The following is a 20516-nucleotide window of genomic DNA, read 5'->3' as shown; positions in this document are numbered from 1 at the left end:
TAAACACAGGTGATTTCAGTAGTTACTATTCTGTGGTTTCTGTTTTATAATTTTTATGTGTCTTCATATTCTTTACTAATATTTCTAAATTCCCACGGCCCTACCCTGGCAAGAGGTATCTTGGTTGAGTGTGGTCCATGACAATGGCGCCCAATGTGGGACTGACCAGTAAATCCCCAAGTGAACAGAAGTGTGGCCAGGCATACAAGGGAGTACATGAGGGACCCTGCAAGAAAATTGCACCACATGTGGAGAGGTGAATAATGAGCACTCAGAAATAAATAGTAAATAATAAAAAAGGAAAGAGAAAGGCAGGGGAAAAATCAGGAGTAAACTGTAAATAGTTGTAAATATGGGACAAGGAAATGGTATTGAATTATCGGTACAGGTGTCATTGATCATGGCTACTAATATGGGCTTGCCTCTTCCCTGAGATGTAGTAGAAGGTCTTTACATAAGGCCTTAAATCACAGACATACCCTAAGTTCAGAAAGCCAGTAATTGCTTCCACAGAAATGTCACAATGTAAAACATCATGTATTACTTTTGTTAAGGGAGTTGTAGTTGGTAAATGTTTTACCTTGAGTTCATTTGGTCCTTACTGAGACAGCATTGGAATCTCTACCTGAAGAAGGTCAGCTTGGACAGCAGCTGACTTAGAGTCACTGAGTTGGTAATCCTAGTCCTTTGTCTGGTGTCCTTCCAGTCACTTCATGTGCTCCATGAGGGGCATATGTTGGAAGTGCTAAGAGAGGGTGGCCACCCAGAGACACAAGTCAGGACCCCAGCAACATCCAGTTAGAACGTAGAAACATGGTTTGATGTTGGGTGGGGAAACCGAAATTGTTCTTCACCAGGATATCCTTGGGGACAACTGCCTTCCAAGTCCATTTCCCTGGAGCCTGCCATGAGACAGTTTTGGAGGCATAGCAGCAACACAGAATGGGAGGAGGCAGCCTGCTCTCCCTGCTCTGTGGAACTTCATCTCACTGATTGAGCTCGGACTACCTCTAGACACCAAAATCTTCTGAGTTTTGGCTATTCTGGGAAAGGGGATGATAGATTCCTAGGGCCCTACTTCTTTAGGAAACAGATAACAATGGCCAGATTATAGAAAAGGCCACTAAGCTGAAGAACAAACAAAGATGAAGAAAGGCCTTAAGTTGAAGAAATTAAGGATGAAGGGAATTATGTTATATTCCAAAGTGAAATGTAACTGATACTTAAAGTTTCACATATTAATGTCATGCTCCAACACATGTCCTCATTGTATAGTGTTTAAAACCAGCTAAATGTCCTCTTTAAACACCATTTCTTTATGGTGAAAATTTTTCAGAAGCCTTTCTTCTAGCTATTTGAAATGGCTGTTCACCATTCTCTGTAATCACCTGCTGTTGCTGAACATAACACACCAGAAATGTTTGTTCCTGCATAGCTGTTCCTTAGTACCTATGGTCCCTTCTTCCCTTCCCTTCCTTCCCATAGCTCCTGTCAGCCACCATATACTCCATTTCTAGGAAATCAATATACGTGGTTCTTGTCTTCCTGTTGTGCCTGGCTTATTTCACTCGGTAGATGATCTCAGCTCTATTTGCGTTGTCTCGAATCACAGAATCCCATTGTTTTTATGGCCAAATACTAACACATTGTTAATATGTTCTACATTTTATTTAGCCACTCATCAGTTGATGGACACAGCTTGCTTCCATTTTCTTGGCCATTGTAGAACAGTGTTGTGAGGGACATGGAAATGCAGATGTCTCTTTGTTGTACTGATTTCCTCTCCTTTGCGTTTATAGCCAGGATCATAGGGCAGTTCATTTAACAAAGTTCCAGAAACTTCCACACTGTTTCCACAGTGTTTGATTTATGTTGCCACCAACAGTGAGCAACCGTTTCCTTTTCTCTGCATCCTGATCAATACCTGCCATCTTTAGTCTTCAATTTTGTTTTATTTAATAGTCCATTGACTCCAGTGTGTGCCTTGTGCAAACATTTGTCCATGTGTGTATGCTTTAGTTCTTCTGGGTGTAGACATTCACACTGGAGCAAGGTGGTACTTAGTTATGACTGTGAGTTGCATTTCCTTTATGAATGGTAATGGTGGACACTTTTCATATACCCATTAGCCATTTCTATATTTTTTAAAGAATGTTATTTAGGTCTATTTCTAATTTTAAAATCAGTTTATCTGTTAGGGTTTGGAGATCCTCCCAGGTTGTAGCCTCCTGTGAGACGTGTGACGTGGAAATACTTTGCTTCAATCTTTAGGGCATCTTTTCCTTTGCTGTGCGTCATCCTGTTTGTTTGGTTTTGGTTTTGTGTTTTGTGCCTTTGGAAACATCTAGAAAAGAGAAGGTGGGAATGGTTTAAAATAGATGTGAATTTACAGCCTGTTCCCTCCCTGTCTCCCTCCCCTTTTCCTCCTCATGCTTTCTCTCCCTTTCTGCCCACCTTCTACTTTTCCGAGACAGGATTTTTGTTATTTTTTTTTTTAAGGCTATCCTTAAATTCCACAATCTTCCTGCCTCAGCCTCCTGACTGCTAAGACTACACCACTGTGTATAATTTGACTATTTTTATAGGCTTTATGTGTTTTTAAAATAATCATTTTGATACATTTTTAGGGTGGAAGGTTAAAGACTATAGAAAAGGGTATGGAAGACCGCCAGTTACCCCAACCCCACACTCATTCATAAGTATCAGGTCAGGAGCCTATCGAATTGCCAGCTCCAAAGTTAAAACGTAGTTGACATCAGCAGTCTTAGCCCATCCAGTCCCACACACATGGTGCCTGTGTTTACATCCTGATGTTTACTTCACAGGCAGTATGTGTTACTTCTGTGGGATTAAAAGAGACTTAAATGGTAGTGGCTAACTGCTATTCCACTGATATCTAGCTTAATGTTCTCCTTCCTTGTACACCCAAAAGAGGATTTGCTATGTTATTTGTTATACCCAGTATTGCTGCTCCCATTCACAATCAATGCTGCCGTCTGGAAAGGGCCTGACAATGTTGCTTTCCCTGAGGAAGAGGAAAAGGGAGGTATCTGCATCCCTCTAGGCCAACACTTAGGATTTTTGCCTTTTTCAAAGTCTTAAGTTTATAATTTAAAGGGTCTCATTGTTTAGACTTTAATTATTAATTAGGTTGACTACTTTTTTCAAATATTTCTTATCCTTTTCCTTCTTTTCCAAAATGCTTACTCATGTTCTTTCCACATTCTTCAAAGACTGTTAAAGAAAGCAGTATTCCCAACTCCCTCTCCTATTTCTTACATCTGTGTCCGCTAGCATCTCATTTCCTTGGTTTATTTGTTTATGATCTTAAAATGTTATATAGTCAATTCTGGGTTAAAAATGGTTGACATCGCTTTTTGTCTGTTCCACTTTTTAAGTCATTGAGGCTTTTAAATTATCTTTTTAAATCTAGAAGGGCAGCTCAACCATTATTTATCTTTTTCTAAAGTCTGTTTGAGTATTTTCATGCATTTATTCTTCCAGTTGAATGTCTAGTTGAGAACCATGCATTGATACATAGCATACACTTAGAGATTTTCGTAGTAGGATTCACTATGATAGATGGATTGCCCATAAGCAGAAACATGTTCATTTTATTGAGTCCTTAACATCTCAAATAATTCTTGAAACAAGCTCTCTTTGCATCCATGGCAAATTTTTGATATTGAATGAAAATGAAAATTTCTTTTATTACTTATTTGAACTATGGCTCTCTTAGACAACTTTATCTGTGGTAAATGGTACACTTTTTATTTGCTATAAAACTCATCATGGGGGGGCTGGAGAGATGGCTCAGAGGTTAAGAGCATTGCCTGTTCTTCCAAAGGTCCTGAGTTCAATTCCCAGCAACCACATGGTGGCTCACAACCATCTGTAATGGGGTCTGGTGCCCTCTTCTGACCTGCAGACATACACACAGACATAATATTGTATACATAATAAATAAATAAATATTTTAATAAAAAAAACTCATCATGGTAAACAGATGTGTAACAGTTGTCCTCAGCTTTAAATAAGTTTGCCTTTAAAATGCCATTTGCTGTTGTATCTGTAGCTTGATTATTAAACCTTTAAACTGTAGGAAAGTTTAGAGATCTTGTATGTAAGAGATAAACATACAAATGAAGAGATTTTTGCCCCTTTTCCAATTTTGACAATAAATGATATTTAAACATGGGAAACTGTTGGTGTAGGCTGCTCGTTCATTTTCTAACTGCCCAGACCTGAAATAATCACACAGAAAACATAAAAATTGCAATACTGTTTGGCAAATAGTATAAGTGTATTTCTAGCTAGCTCTCACATCTTAAATTAACCCATTTCTATTGTTTTATATTTTATCACGAGGTTCGTGGTTTACTAGTACCCGTGTGAGCATCTTTCTCCTCTGGCAGCTACATGGCATCTCTCTGACTCCACCTTCTTTCTCCCAGTTTAGTTTTCCCTGCCTAGCTCTATTCTGCCCTGCCATAGGCCAAAGGAGCTTCTGTATTAACCAATGGTAATAAAACATATTCACAGCATAGAGAGGGGAATCCTACATCAAAAAACATTTAGGAAACATTAATAAAATTAGCAATAATAGCACATTTCAGAAATAATCACTTTGTGCGTTATCTGTATGTGGTTTCTATGTAGATGGAAACCTGCATTTATGCAACTGAGGTCAACTTATACATTCTATTCTGTAATCTGTTTTTCCCATTTAACAATATACCGTGCAGTTTCTACAGCAGTGGTTATTGTTCATGTTATAGTTAGTGACCACTTTGAGTGGATTTATCTCTGCTTATTTAACCAATCCTCTGAGGTTAAACATGTAGCTTGCTCCTAAGTTTTCAGTAGTATAAAGCTGTGTAAAGTATATTAACTCCACAACTTCACATTGATCTGGTCTTAGCATGAAGTCTATATGTCCCGGGCACATATGTACGTTCATCAGTGCATAGAGCCACCTCATGGCCACCTGGTTCTGATAAGGACTCCCTCTTCTTAGGGAAGCTGGAAAAGGGCAAAGTAGACCAGATGCCCAGCTTCCTGCAGGTTACTTGGAGACATAGGAGAGCATTTCAGAGAGCATACAGCAGAGAACATGGGCAGTTTGGAAGTTGACACTCCTGGTAGCCTGGTAGGTCTGACGTCTGTGTCATAATGAAGAACGACTTAACTGCTCTCATTTTTTTCTGTGAACCCTCATTTTCTACTGCCTGATAGTTTGAATTTTTGGATATGGGCTGCTTCAGCCTTCTCTTCCTTTTTCCCTGAAGGCAGCGATTGCCTCCTGTGCAGCTCTGAAGTTGCCTTCAGGTGCTATTGGGGTTCCCTCATCTAGACAGTGACCCGGCTTTCAGAATATATTGTCAGAAATGTCATCTGGACCTGCTTGTCTTTGTGTGGAGCACAGATAGATTCCTAGGGACTGGGCGGTGGGGGTAGGAGTTAGGAAGGAAGTGACAAGGCCAGCACATCAGACTGTAGCCATGTAAATTCAGAGAAGCCATGCCGATAGGACCCTGAGCAGTGTGACTTGTCGTGGGAAGGCACCACACCCGCTTTGTTTCAGTCTTGTGGGTTACTTCATCCACTGACTTTGTTCTACTTTCTGGCCTCTCTCCTGATCTTGGCCACTCGCCAGCTCATGCTGGGCTCTGGTCATGCCAGCTCCACGGGGAAGCTTTTGTGCCTTATCTCTAACAGATAGTAACTCAATCTTTGTTACTCTGGAGAATGTGCGGGTCACAGGAAAACTTGTTCTGACTTCACTGCCTTTCTGTCTGAGACACTGCAGACAGATTCACCACAGCCCCCTCTAACCTAGACCTTGCTGACGCTCCCACAATCCTTTGCACTTGCTTCACTCACAGCCATTTCATCACACAGCCCCTTCTTAGGCTGGAGTTTGTCTTCTTATCTTTTTGTAAATCTCTGAATATTTTCCCTGTACCTCCATACTTTGCTTTGACATTGAAATTACATGTCTGACTTTCTTTCCCCCTAAACCTAAAGTTCCTTGTTATGAGGAACCTTACATTATTCTCACAGTGGTAATAGTCTTGTTTGACACATACATATTTTTCAATGAATATTAAATTTAGTTAATCTGGTGTGTTTAGGTGACTAAGACAAAAATCTTCAGGAGAGATTTAAAAGTTGCTTAAAACTCTAGAAATCATTTCAGGGGCATCCCATCCACTTTGGATATGGTTAACGTACTGATTTATAAATCCAAATATATGTCGGGTGACATGCAAGGTTTCTGCCACCTCATTTCCATGGGATCTGAGTATTTGGTGTGTGTGTGTGTGTATGTGTGTGTGTGCGCACATGTGTGTGCAAACGTGTGTGTGTGTGTGTGTGTGCATGCCTGCACAGGCCTTCCTTGGTCCCTGCAATTATTTGAAAGCAATAAGAAGCCAAGCCTTTTTGTTCTCTGCAGTAATCAGTAGCCCTCCTTTGATGGTGTTCTTCCAGAATTTCATCACACACACTCGTCTTCGGGACACTGTGTGCCATCTCTTTCTTCTCAGCTGCCTTCTCATTTGGTTCACATACTCTGGGACAGCCTGGTCAGCAGCCATGCGGAGTAGCAAGCATATGTAACTTCAGTACCGAGGACAGCGACACATTTGCCTGGAAAGGGGAGGGTGCTTTGGTTTGCAGAAGTTCCTGTAGCTGCTGGAGGCTTGGATGTATTCCTTCTCACCTGCTTCTGCACGGCAGTTCTGTAAACCTGTTTATCACGTTGACCCTAACTCCTGGGTCCAATCTGTGCTGTTATGTTCCTGTGACCTTTCTTCCACTCATGGCCATAACAGGAGCATAAAGTAACATGAAACAGTGGAGGTGGGGACAGGAAGAGCGCCAATGAAGTTCCCAGGAGGGTCTCTTGCCTTGAGCTGCACAGATGGCTGCTGGATTATTGTTGTCATTGATTTGTTTGCTTTGCTGCTATCTGTATCATATCCACATTTCAGGACACGGAGTGAAGGCAGAAGAGAGAGCATTAGAGAGGTGCTGGGCCATGTCAGGTTGTGACATCTGATTGGGTGCCCTTTGCTATGGCGTAGTCAAGGTTTCCTTTTGAGTCAGTAGCTGACATTCTTGTTGAGGAGCAGAAGGGGAACCGAGCCCTAAGGGGCAAGCCTTTGGCGTGCCTGAACTGCTACAGCACCAGCCTCTCAGCTCTCTCTAAATAGAATAGCATCTATATTGCTAATGTTCAGGAGTTGGCTGGTGTTCATCTCCAGCAGCCTCATGTTCCGTGTTACTCGGGGGTCCTTTGCAGAAGCATTGCTCACTGATACATGTAACACGAGCGCTTAAATATCCCGTTTCGCTAGGATACAGGAAACGTGCTGGATAAACAGAGGCACTCCTGGAGTGGTCACATTCTGGTGTTTGCCTTACACTCAAGGATGCCAACTTTTGGGGGGAGGGAGGGAGAGTGAGCATGTGTGAATTGCGGTTGAGGTCTCAGCTCCGGATAATATTAAGTCTTGTGAAGAATAAACAGAAACAGTTTGCTCATTAGCTGGGCTTAGAGAGGTGTTACCCACATGTTTAAAGTGCTAATTATAAGTGATCTTTAATAGAGCTAATTTAGCAGTGGCAAGTATTACACATTTCTGCTTTTTAAAAGTAGCCCGTTAGCCAGGTCTTTCTATCTAATATTGACTTTAGAAGTTAATATTGAAATTGGCTACAGTCAGAGTTCACGTGGAAGCATGGGAGGAGAAGAAAGATGAAGGTGGGTTTTGGAATCAGAAGAGGGGGTGCACACGAGAGGGAGGCACAGCGGCCAGTGGCACCGTGGGTCTTCAGGGCTCAGTCCCTGTAGTTAACACATGCTGTGCTTCAAGCACTAGAGCCACCTGGGTAAGCACCTAGTCTGCCCTCAGGAGTCTATCTATGGTCTAGTGAGAGAGCCAGATGTGGCAGTGGACAGTGGCAGTGAAGAACGACCTGCACAAAGAGGGGGAGCCAGCCCGACCTGCTGTGGTTGAAAGTTTGGGAAGGTACTGAGGGAAGGCATGCTAGACTCCAGTGTGCAGAAAGTGTTCCTTTATTCAAGGGTATGTCCGAGCTGGGTAACGATCAGCATCGCCTCTTTTCTTCATAAAGACTGCCCACCTTGGTTACCTTGCCAAATCGCTGGCTACTGCTTCACGTTGTGTAAGGCCTGGTCACTTGGTTTAGGAAAACTCAGTGTCTTTAGCAGCTGCCAGAAGAGGAAGCCTTTGTTTTCATATTTGTGTATGCTGGAATCAGACTAACAGAGGACCCTATGTGTCCTTTCCTTGGGAGCTTCATGGCCAGGGAGGAGAATTCTGCTGCCCTGTTTGTTCCCTTCATACCTGCAGGGTAGGGAGACAGGATATCTCCAGCCCTCTTTGACATTTGTGCTTGGTGAGGATAAAGAAGATGCCTGGGCCTTTTCATGCTGGATGCATTTCCAGGCTGGGGAGAGGCCTGTGGGACTCCATGCTGTATTGTTTTCTTGTTGACATGAATCTGTTCCGTCCCTCTCTGCCAGATGTATTCCTCTCAGCATATACTTCCTGCCTCGGTGGTAGTTGTTTTAAGGAGCGCTCCAAGAAATATATTTACATTTGCTCGGGTTTTCCAACAGGCCATTTCCTCAATAGCTCATACACATCTGTAAAGAGAAAACAAAATCCTTACTTGCTCCATTTCTGCATGTGCATGTGTCTTTCTCGCCAGCTCTCTCTTTTTTTCTTGTCACCCCCACTCCGTCACATCCCTTTGCATCTCTTAACTTAGGAAAGAGAACTGGGGAGATGGGCATCTTGTCTCCGCCACTAATAGGTTCTTTGCTAACCCTGGCCCCTGTTACAGACAGCATCTTCTCCCAAACCGTCTGTGTACTATACAGGAGGGACCATGAGGAAGTCTCTTCCTTTATTAGTCAGTCAGTTCTTTAAAAGGATCTTCACAGGGTCCTATACAAGCCACCAGCCTGCTACTGGCCTGGCTGGCTTCTGGAAGGGGCCGGAACAAATGTCTTATTGGAACTTAGGGGAAAGATCAGGAGAAATTTCTACCACCACCTTGCGTCTGAATCTCCCCTGGTCTCATCCACAGATCAGGAGTGACCTGGAAGTTGACATCAGAGCCTATGGGACACTACCCTGCTCTGAGCTGCACCTTTCCTCTGAGACCAGCCAAACGCTCCTTTCCTCCCTTCTCATCTCCTTGATGCAGCTCAGCCCTGCTCTCTGTGGCTCCCCAGGCGTATGCGGTTTCCTCAGAGGAGCAACTTCTGGAAATAAGACTGCAGAGCTTTCTGCTCTGCCTCTTGTCGCCTCCACTCTGTTTTCCTATTCAGCAATAAGCTCTGGGTCCCTTCCTGTCCATCTTCTCCTTCTGTTATTCAAAACCCGGTCCACATCCTCTCCTGGGTGAGCCTGCCCTAACCATCCACCTCCAGCTCTGAGCTCATTGAAACCATGTGCCTCCAGTTTGGCTTAGTATTTCCTGAGTCCTTTTTGTGTGACAGACACTGAGCTAGATGTGAGGTAGAACAATAAGTATGATAAGGCCCTTTCCCTGGAGATGTCAGGATCAGTTAATGGGGAGTGAAATGAAACACACGGCTGCCATTCAAGAATGATAAGGTACAACTGGGGACAGCTCAACTTGATTGAGAGGTCAGGGAAACCACACAGAAATGATGGATTTCAGAGAGATTTAGGAGGTAGAGTCAACATAATTGAATGTCTGCCTTGAAAAGTGTGATGGAAAAATGAATATCGCGGATGCTACCCATGTTTCTGTTTGGACGCCTCGGTGATGGGCAGTGCCCATAATCAGGTAGCATGGATACTGGGTGGCTAACACCCATCATAAGGATAGCATTGACACTGTGTGGTTAGGTGGAGGGTGGGTGGGAGGGTGGAGTTCTTTATCAGAATCTCAGTATCTTGTCTTTTCTGTAGAGTCGGGTAGATACTCAGTATTAGGGAAAATTAGCACTGAGTATTTGGGGGCTGTAAGTCACACAGAGCGCAGAAAGTGGTCTCCCCCTCACTTGGGGGGGGGAGTTCCATGAAATGGGTACCCTGTGCTCATGGCATGTGGAGGTCTCTGGGTGAGAGCCTTTCCTTTCTCTGTTCCTTGTCTAGCGTTGCCTGGTGTTCAGTGCTATGGGTCCGGGATCAGCTGGGATAGAGAGGCATATGTTGGCTCTCCTATCTTTTAGGGTCTTCTCAAAGATGGCATTTTGATCCATAAATATGATCCTGACAATATTTTTGAGAGCAAGATGGCAGATCTCAGAAAATAAGAAACAGTATTTTTGTTGTGAAATTAAGACATTTGTTGCATAGGGGAATGAGTTAAGGTACCAGATCCTGGATAGGTGTGGTTTATAAATATGCTCCTTCAAAACAAGACATGGTCCATTCTCAATGGCCTGGAAGATGAATTATTAATACATATCTTCTGGGTGATTGTTTATTTCAGCCTGGGAAGTAAGTAATGGGTTACAGCTAAGACCTGAATCTCTGAAACCCTGAGCAGAGGGAGGAATCTTCTTATGGTGGGTCAGTAGGAGACAGAGCAGCTTAGAGCTGATAGTGAAAGCCTTGATGAGACTAGGTGAGGCAGTTTCTCTGAAGCTGGCTTTGCTTCATACTGTGTGAATAGAGTCACCTGGGTTCTTGTTCTTCTAACACAGGTTCTGACTCCATAGGTCTCAAGTGGGACCTGGGATCCTAGGTTTCTATCAAGTCCTATGTAGTATGAAATGAACATTTCTTTAAAGAGGAAGACTCTAGCGCTGGTATTTGGGAATCCTTTTGAAGTGATACCAAGTCACTGATGTATATGCTACACAGAATAAATTTGTCTTGCTACTGAGCATCCGAAGAGCTCACTTAGCCAACACTGATGTGAGTGTGATTTTGTGTTTCCCTCGTCTGAGGTCATTCATACATGAGTCTCCTTGCTGAGTATTTATTACGTGCTAGGTAGGCCTTGGGCTAGACTGCGGTAGTACCAAGACAAAGAAGAAGTGGGGCTTGCTGTCCAGGGATGTCCAAGCAGTGATAGACAGGTGTGTCAATAGGACACTGAGTTGTTCAACAGAGATAGGACACCACCTGCACAGAGTACAATGGGATGGAGGGAAAGAAGAGGCAGGGACCCCTGCTCTGGGAAGTTTGCCGTTTTAGTGGAGGGCTGGGACTCAGCCCCGCTTAATGCCATGGTGCGAAGCTTGCACAGTCGCTCTTAAATAAGTGCAAATTGTGGAAGCGCGACGGAAAACCAAAAGGAAATAGCGAGCACTCCACGGGCCCTGGCAGCCTGCACTTCTGAGCACTCACCAAATGCTCACTCAGTTGTTTGTTTCTGTGTTTGTTTCGATCAGGATTGCTTTCTGGAGGAGACTGGCCCAGAGCCCAAGCACTCTGCTTCCTTAAGGGAGTCACTTCTTTCCCAGGCCCAAGAAACCATGGGCAGGGCCCATGGCACAAGGCCCAGCCCTGCTCTTCTTTAGAGCCAGAAGTGCAGGCTGGGTGCCAGAGTGAAGACCATGGGCGTTTTACATATGAGAAGCAGGGAGGAGGAAAAGTGTGAGGGGGACCAGGCAGCAATGTGAGCATGGTACTCAAGGTACAGGGCAATGGGGAGCAGACACAGGCCTGGGAGGAGGCCTGAGCTGGAGGGTCATGGGGGGGTGGAGGTGGTGATTTTTACTTCCTTAATAGATGCAGAGTGTTTCAACTTTGCTAATTAACAGAACAGCAGGCTTGTAATTCTGACAGCAGCAGGACACGAATGTGGTGGGCTTAGCACTGAAAGCTAGCCAAGCATGGCTTTGTCCTTAAGAGAAAGCACAACACCCACACTGGGTCAGGTCCACAAGGGTTCCTGCTGACTCGTTTTGTTTTGCCTGATAGGACTTCCAAGGAGTTAGGGGCTTTTATTTCTTCTCAGGCCTTCTATAGAGGCAATAATGGATCTACTGTTTCAGCAAGCTTGTCTTAGGGAAAAGACTGGTCTACCGTTGGTCTACTGTTCACAGCCTAGTAATGCTATCAGATGTACTTTGTGTCAGAGTTAGCAGTTGTGGCGCAAGCTGCCACCCGTAGGGCATGGGTACTTAGAGTTCTTCTGTCACTTTTCTTTCGTTTCAGCAACTGGTCTACCTGCAAGAGTTACATTCCCCACCCGACCCCAAGAAAGAACGGGCCGGGAAGGCAGGGAGGAGTTGTTCTAGTTGTACAGAACACTCTGAGACTGAGGGAAGAATCTGCTCCTAATACATCCCTTTCAAAACCTGTTGCTCTGATAGCGGTCTGATCGTGAAGGCCAATAAAGGTGCAGAGCCAACTTAGAAAGGCTTAGGACTTTAAAGCTGAGAGGCACCTGGCGATCATCCACTTGATTCACTAGTGTTTATATGGCCGGTGATGCCACTGACCTCGTGCACCCCACTTTAGGAAGGGGTAACTTTCAGTCGTTTATTCTTTCATCAAATATTTATTGACCATTTACCAGGAGTCTACTGGGATGCGTACCTGCTAGAGAAAACATGTTCCAATTTCATTGATCCTGTTTGAGTTAGCGGTCAATGAATTTACCCTTTATTATATATTCTAATGGCTGGTTTCACAAGGGCCTTGGGGGAATTCATACATAGGCTCTTCAGCCAGTGCAAATAGGCTTTATATGCAAGGTCACTCGTTTCTGAGCCCCTGGGCTAATTAGTTTAGCTCTGCTTGGCTTTACATAATGCATGTATTGTTGAAAAGTTATTTGTAATTCAATTTTTGAGAAATGAAAAGCTAATTTAAACCACTAAGGGAACTTTTATATTTAAAAAGACCCCCTAAGCAAATGCTTTTATAATGTGAAAAACCTTGCTGCTGCTGCTGCTGTTGGGAATGATTACTTCCTAGTAATGGCTGAGTAAATCTGGGTACTCTGGGAGTTCTTGTGGTGGGCACACAGTCCGGCATATAGCTCAACCTTAATCTGAACTTGCTTGAGAGGCCTCTGGCCCAGGAACTGGAAGCCTGCGAGTCTTAGAAGAGGCCAGCTCAGGACTGACATTTACCAGAATCCATGATCACTAGCTACATGGAGGAACGGTTTGCCGTCCTCCAGGTTCTGGACCTTGGAGTGAGAAGGAAGAGAGAGAGAAGGATGAGACTAGGGCCCCCTCTCTGCAGCTAAGAGTGGTTTGAACATAACATACCCAGTCCTTCCTCCAAGTTGCCAAGGGTGGCCTTGAATTTATAACCATCCTGCCTTGGCCTTCTGGGGTTACAGACTTGCACTGCCAGGCCTGGCTTACTTTGGGCTTGTAAATAATCTGGAAAAAGGTCAGGATAGAATTTATTGTTTATACTAGCCTTTTTACAGGAATTAAGTGAGACTATTAATGTAAGTAGAGTATTTTAAAAACTGAGGACATATATTTCACTTGTAAAAATAAGTTTTTTGATACTTCAATGTCACGAGTTAAAGATGGTTAAGAAGCTAAAATATTTTCCTGTTGCGTGAGGTAGAAAAGGAAAACCAAAGCAAATCCTAGCAACTATTTGTAAATTTTGTAAGAACTGATGCTAATTAGTCTCTTTCATGAGATGTGACTGTTTTGGGGGTGGGGGATAAGGTTTGAGTGCAGCTATCTGAAGAAACTAAGGTATAGGTATAAAACAAGGCTTCGGTCTTTGAAGTCAGAACTCTTTGCCAGTGTTGCTTTTTTCTTTGCTGCAGCGCAGTGAGCCTGCAGCTCTGCTGCACACCATCCACTGTGTGCCAACTTCTGAAGAGACGTAATTGCTGAGTTAAAGGTTCATTACATCAGGGAAACATGAAAAAGGGGAGAGAGATGAAATGGTTAGACACTGGAAATGTGATTGGGGTTTGATTATGACCTCTGATCTTGGACACCTGCATTCGGTGACACACCTCTTTCTCTTCCTTGGTTGGGTGTGCTGCATGGAGCATGAAATTTCCCTTTCCCTGGGCCAATGAACTAATTCCTGGTTTGTTGGTAAAATTCTTATGCCGTGAAGAGACTGGATGTAAAGACAAGCTTGCCCAGCATGCTGCTCTCCGTTGTAGATTTCAGACTTGCCCTCACAGCATGTGGACAAAGACACTAGAACAGCATTCGTGGTCCCGGGCTCTGTAGCCTGGAGCTGGCAGAACCACTGATCCTCTGTGTGATGTCTTAATGGTGACACACTGCAGAGACCCCAGTTACAGCTCCCAGGGAAAGGGTGGGTGGTTCTCTTCCAGAGTGCTTGTGAGGCACTGGGGTTGACTACCGTGATCACAGGGAGCTAGCCTGGGGGCTAGCCTGGGGTTTTATGCATGTGTGAAAGCTGATCCTCTCTCCCCACACTACTCATATGGACTGGGTTGCCCTTTATTTTTAGGAGTACAGTTTTTCTAGGTGAATCTTTCCCAGTTTTGGTGAGTTCCAGGTATCTGCCTCCAGCACCCTAATAGGAACTTGGTTAGACCTGGAGATGCTTTACAAACAAGAAGTAAGACTTAAAGGGCCAGACAGACAGAGTACATGTCTTCAGGAGATTTGTTTCTATGGAGGACTGGTGGTGACATTAGGCGTGGGGTGGGTATGGGATGTCATCAACTTTGTTTCCAATTGTTGGATTTTTCTAAGTTATTTTTTTCCATTGGTAAAATGAAGTCTAATAGTGTTATCTAGGGTTATTTAGGGTTTTGTAAACTATCTTGCTATTCATCCATACTACATGTTGTCGGGGTGACACCATGCCAGGCGCTAGAGGTACAAACATGCTTTTAAAACATCTTGCCATTTTCAATTCCCTCAACAAGTGCAGGGCTGCCAGTGCATCCTTGGAGCATGGACTCAGCAGAGGAGTGGCTTGAACTGTCCCCTCCTGAAAAGGGCCAAGAGAAGATGACTTTAACCTCATCATGATGGGGATGCTCCCTGTGTTGGGCTGGGCTACAGACCTGCATAAACCCGGATGATGGGTCTGAGAGACAGAGAGTGGGACCGTGGGACCTGACAGGTAGCAGATATCTTTATTTTGTTTGTTTTGTCGTCCCACAGGATCCTTTCGGAATGATGGTTTGAAAGCTTCAGATGTCCTTCCCATCCTAAAGGAGAAAGTGGCCTTTGTGTCTGGTGAGTATCTTCATATGTTCCTTGAGGTGTGTGTGTGTGTGTGTGTGTGTGTGGTGCATGTTTGATGTGTAGTGTGTGTGGTGCATGTTTGTTGTGTGTGGCATATATGTATGTGTGTATGTGTGGTGCATGTTTGATGTGGTACATGTTTGATGTGGTGTGGTATGTATGTATATATGTGTGTGTGTATGTGTGTGTGATCACTCGCTTGCCTCTGTGGACCTATGAGAAGAGAAGCATTGGCAGTTAGGCTTGTAGCAGCTGCTTCCTACCTACAGTGACAGGCACAGGGGGCTCCGGGCTCACCTGGAGACTCTAGAGGACACTTGCAACAATAGGCCGGTTCACACACATCTCACACACTGCTGCCTGATTTGCCCTCTCTGGCAGGGCTGCTATGGCACTGTGAGAGATTCCTATAGAAAGAGAGTGTCTACTCCACATGTTCCTCAGGGTTTTTATCTGTTGTTTCTTAGTGCGACACACACAGGAGATTTAAATTGGTTTCAGCTTCTCCTTATCTGTTTTCTTAGCACATGGAACTCAAGTGTTTGCATGGAACTCAAGTTTTCTTCTTGGTTTGTTTGTTTGTTTTTTATTGTTTTATTTTCTGAATGGCAACTTCCAAATCTTGACTCCCTGCTTCCCTCCCCGCCTATCTTACACACCTAGGTCTCTGAGCATGTAATGTGAGCATCAGCTATCTGCAGCCTTCGGGCCATCCACTGCTTCTTGTAAATAGTTTGATTGGAACCTGGCTACGTGTGTTTCCCATAACGTCACAAACTTGACAGCTGAACTGGGGTCCTTCTGGATCAGAACTTGGCAGACCCTGGCCCTGATCTGGGTGGTGGGACCAACGCAGAGGCCTTTCCTTGAGAGAGAAGCCCTGGTGCTACACCTTGTAGACAGAGCCTTTATTTCTGGAACCTTTGTCTTGTCTGCATGAATGGTCATGGAGCCACAGGGCATGAGTGAGCATGCTCCCATAGTATATCGACTCACTCCATACATAGGCTCTGCTGGCTCGGCTGATATGCCAACCATAGTAGAGAGAAGGGAGAGATGGAGAGAGGAGAGGGGGGGTCTTCATTGGAAAAGGGAAACCATATTTGAGTTGTCTCCACAGGGAAACCATTGTCTTCACCTTATCGTAAAGGAGAGAGGACAGCAAGTCAATGTGGTATGGGAAGGGAGGCAGGCCCGAGCTAGGTACACAGGAGACTTTGCAGGACATGTGAATACCGCAGAAGGGGGTGGCGTGGTATTTTTTCACAGTTGTTGCTCAAAAAGCTGCCTTGCCCTGCTGCGTTAGGTAGTGAGCTACTCGTTACTAAGGTGTAGAGTCATAGCAGAACAACCTCCCTGGGGTGTGATTTCATCATAGAGGCATGTATGTGACAACCTCAAGGTGAGCTAGGGTTTGGAGTGCTTCCTGAATTGTGGAAAGAACCCATGTAGAAGTCCTGGTGGTCTCTGCTCACTAATGTGCCCCGGGCCTCATAGCCTCAACTCCTAGTACAGACTTGCAGCCCATTTCCTCCCATTTTGTGGCCCTTAGTTAAGATGATGCTTTTCCTGACCCTTGGGTGTCCTGCTGATGCCCCTGCTTGTCCCATGTTACATGTTTTCCTTCTCAAGAGTACCTTTCCTATACCTGCCAGCTTCCTCCTCTCCTTCCCCAGTTACCTCCACTTCCCCTCCTCCAGAGGCCTTTTTAGACTTAGCCCATGATTTCTGACAACATCTTGTTCAGCATCCATCAGGGACTATGAAGACATAGTATGTTCTGGCATGGGAACCCTTATTTCCTTGTTCATGCCTCATTTTTCCCATGTACAGTCAATTAAAATGTGAATGGGGCCCAGCCAGGCCTGGGAAATCCCACTAAGAGAGAGGGAGTTGCCTTTGTGGGACTCATGGAAGCAGTTAGCCAGGAAAGCAGTCAGGGATGAGGCAGAGAGGGTAAAGGGCCTGGCAGTGTGTGTGTGTGTGCTGTGTGCCCGCACGAGCTGAGCCTGACTCATCCTTGCTTGTCTTGAGCTTCTGGGCTTAGGGAACGTTGCCCTCCCGTGCCTGGGAAGGGCACTAAGGGTGATCGGGGGATGATAACAGACTGCATCTGAAAAGGAAAACAAAAAGTCATCTCCTTATTCCATACATGCCGAGTCAGAAAACAAAACACAAAATTAAAACTGGGTAGAGGAAATCCCCCCGGTTAAATACTGCGGTGTGGCAGTTGCATTTCATTCTGAGAGCAAAGCAAGGAACACGGTAGGCAGAGAAATGGACCATTAGCTGTGTCCACCCTCTTCTGCCAGCGTCTCAGCTTTGGCCAGGTAAAAGAAAGCATGTTGCCATGACAATGGACATCTGGACTAGGCCAGGGCAACCCAACCACTTCTGCCTGTGGGTGGGCATGTGTGATGGTGGCTGTGTCTATCCCTCGGTGTGCCTCTATTGTCCCAGTTGTGCTGTGTCGTTCTCCACGGCGCACAGCGGTGGGCTCCTGGCCTCCCACTCACGGCACCCGTATCTCTTCTTTCTACTCAGTCCTCCCATGTAGGAACCACTGCATCCCTGGGGTCTCCACACATTTATACCCTGCCTTTGGTCACCCCTGGGTGATCCTTCTCTGGTTTTGGACCCCTTGCCATCATTTTCCACTGTTCTCACTGATGCTCCCTGTTAGTGGGGACAGCTTTTCATACTCTAGACCCCAAAGTTTCAAAGTGTGTTCCATAAGATGATATTTGAAAATGAGGAAGGAAGTTTGGGACTTGCTGAATATTAAAGTCCTCCCACCCTCAACTTGGACCACCCATGGAAGCACATTAACATTTTAAGGCTCTGTAAAACCCTACAATAACCAACTTTATCTCGTCTAACCTGGCATTTCCAACTACAAAATAGCCTCGTTCCTTTTAAAAATGTGTGTGAATACATTAAAATCTTGCAGAGCTATTGTTATTTGAATCCAACTTTTGGTACGCTTCCTGAGCTGTGTCTCCCTCCCACGAGACTTCCATATGCTACCCTAACCGGAGCCTGGTACCTCCTCAGAGTGTGAGCCCTCCCCTACTTCAGTCAATGAAACGATGTCTCTCACTTTGGGCCTTCCTCCTTCTCTAGCCCTGCTTTCCTGTCTACAGGGAAGGAGAGCTGTTGACATTTCTAGAACACCCAACCACTCCACCCCCATTGTCTGCATCCTTATCCTGTAGCTTCTGGCACAGGTAGGGAAAGGGTAAGAACTTGTTGCTCAAGTGAATGGTGATGTTGACGAAAGATCATGCCACCATTTGCGATCTTTTATTTTGCTCTGAGAGAGACGGGTTTAGCTGTCCTTCTCCATGACTTGTCTTATTTTCTTCTCCTGCTGGGTCCTGTAGCCTGCCTTAGAAAGGCACAGCCCTGTAAACTGAGTGCAAGATCCTTCATCTTTCCCCTATTGTGGGGCCTCATTCCATCCTCTGTTCCCAGCCTCCCAGCATATACTTCTCTTCTCCTCCACTATACTTATTCTTCCTCTCTATTCTTGGATGCCTTTCCCATTCTGAAAAAAAGATAGGATGGATCCTGCTGCCTTTTCTTGTCTCTTGATCCATACAAAAGAGACACCTGTGGAGACAAAAGAGGCAATTTTCCACCTTTGGAGGCCCCCTACATACTCAGAACCTTACCTCCAACTGTGATTCTGAATCTCTTGTCTCAAAGATAAGTACTGGTCTCATGTTGACAGGGGGACCATACCAACTAACCATCCAAACCACCTGGGCTCTTTTTGCCCATGGGAGTCTATGCTCCTCACATTCACATGGCCCTACTTATGAGGTTTTCATTGGAAAATCAGGTAGAAAGCTAACATTTGTGGCAGACAGACAGATAAACAGACACACACTCCTCTCCAAGGGTGGAAATGTTTAGTGTGATGAGATCAAGGCTAGCAGAGAATGATGTCTAAGATCCTTCTAGCTTCTGAGAACCCATTTCTCTAACCCTTCTGTTTCCTTTCTTCTTATGGATCATGGATCACAGTGGGAGATAAGGCCTTCTTCCAAGGCAGATGAGATCAAGGTGATCATCAATATGAAGAAGTAGGACTGGGGGTATGGAAAGTCTGGACTTGGGGAGCCTGTTTCTCAACTATCTGTACAAATCTACCCTGTTTGGGTAGAAAGGGGGACTTGGATGTTTGTCTAGCTCAGTGGCTTGATTTTGTTTAACCCTATCTTCCCTACAGTTTCCTCCAACCCTGTGTGTGTGTGTGTGTGTGTGTGTGTGTGTCTTGATGCTTATGCACATGTATGCATATACAGAGGCCGGAGGTTAACACCAACTGTGTCCTTAATTGCTCTCTACCTTATATTTTAAAATACGGACTTCTGTCTCATCTAGCTCACCGACTGGCTACACTAGCTGGCCATCAAGTTCTGGGGATCAGTCTGTCTCCATCTCCCAGATGCTAGGGTTCATCATGTCAGATTTTATGGGGGTGCTGGAAAATCTGAGCTGAAGTCCTCACATGTATGTAGAAGGCACTTCACTCATGGAATCATCCACCTGGTGTCCTCCTTCAGAAGTCTCTATCCTTTAAGGTGTTCTGGATTCACTGTTTGCCAAGCCGCCCAATGACACCTGTGTGTTCCTGGACTAGAGGAGAGTATTATGCCTGAGCTCACAATTGGGAGGGACCTGGGCCACTCAGTCAAAAAAGAGATCATTTTCTCAATGAGCCAGTGTGGGCTTCTTTCTAGGGTCGCTATGGTGCTATGGTCATGTGCCCATCTTTCTCCCATTAAATCCCCTTTGGTCACCACTGTGCAGATGTCAGTAGATGCTTGAGATTCAGGTGTGCCTCTGTGGTCATACTACAGAGATGGGGGGCTCTTTGATATCACTACCCTTCAGCTTCAGCCCCGCCCAACCCCCTAGAAACTTGGCCTGCTTTATAATTTTACTGTCTGTTAATGAATGAATTCAAATTATTCAATAATAGTAAAGAGACATTTTGGAAAATTGAGCAAAGAAACAGTAGCCATCTTGAAGCCCCTCCTAATAAAAACAGTGGTGATCATTTTGGTTTGCTCCTTCCAGCTTTTTTCACATGTGGAGTTAGTAAGACCCTGCACATACATACTTCTAATGAGAGTTGTGCGCTTCTTCATCAGATGTAGCAGGTGGCAGCTCAGGCAGCTAGTGGGTAGAGCTGACCTCTGGGCTGGGAGGAGACCTCTCAGTGTATCTTCCGTGAGTCTGCAAGACTCCCGGCAGTGCTATCCAGTTGCCTCTGAGGCCTTTCACGTAATCACTCCTGGAGCATGATCCCACATCACTGGTG

General features: G+C 44.9%; 1 protein-coding gene across 13 annotated transcripts in view; it reads left to right on the top strand.

Moving 5' to 3' along the window:
* Positions 1-20516, top strand: part of LOC121461681 (kalirin) — a 463010-nt gene that overhangs the window by 161505 nt on the left and 280989 nt on the right. For all 13 annotated transcript variants that reach the window (XM_041672803.1, XM_041672804.1, XM_041672802.1 and 10 more), the window contains exon 2: positions 15101-15175. In XM_041672803.1, coding sequence (XP_041528737.1) covers positions 15101-15175 — 75 coding nt within the window. The remainder of the gene's footprint in view (positions 1-15100; positions 15176-20516) is intronic.

The sequence above is a fragment of the Microtus oregoni genome, unplaced genomic scaffold (genome assembly GCF_018167655.1).
Source record: "Microtus oregoni isolate MIOR12 unplaced genomic scaffold, Mior012 000023F_ref0000262, whole genome shotgun sequence".
Taxonomy (NCBI): Eukaryota; Metazoa; Chordata; class Mammalia; order Rodentia; family Cricetidae; genus Microtus; species Microtus oregoni.
This window is presented reverse-complemented; position numbering and strand designations above follow the sequence as displayed.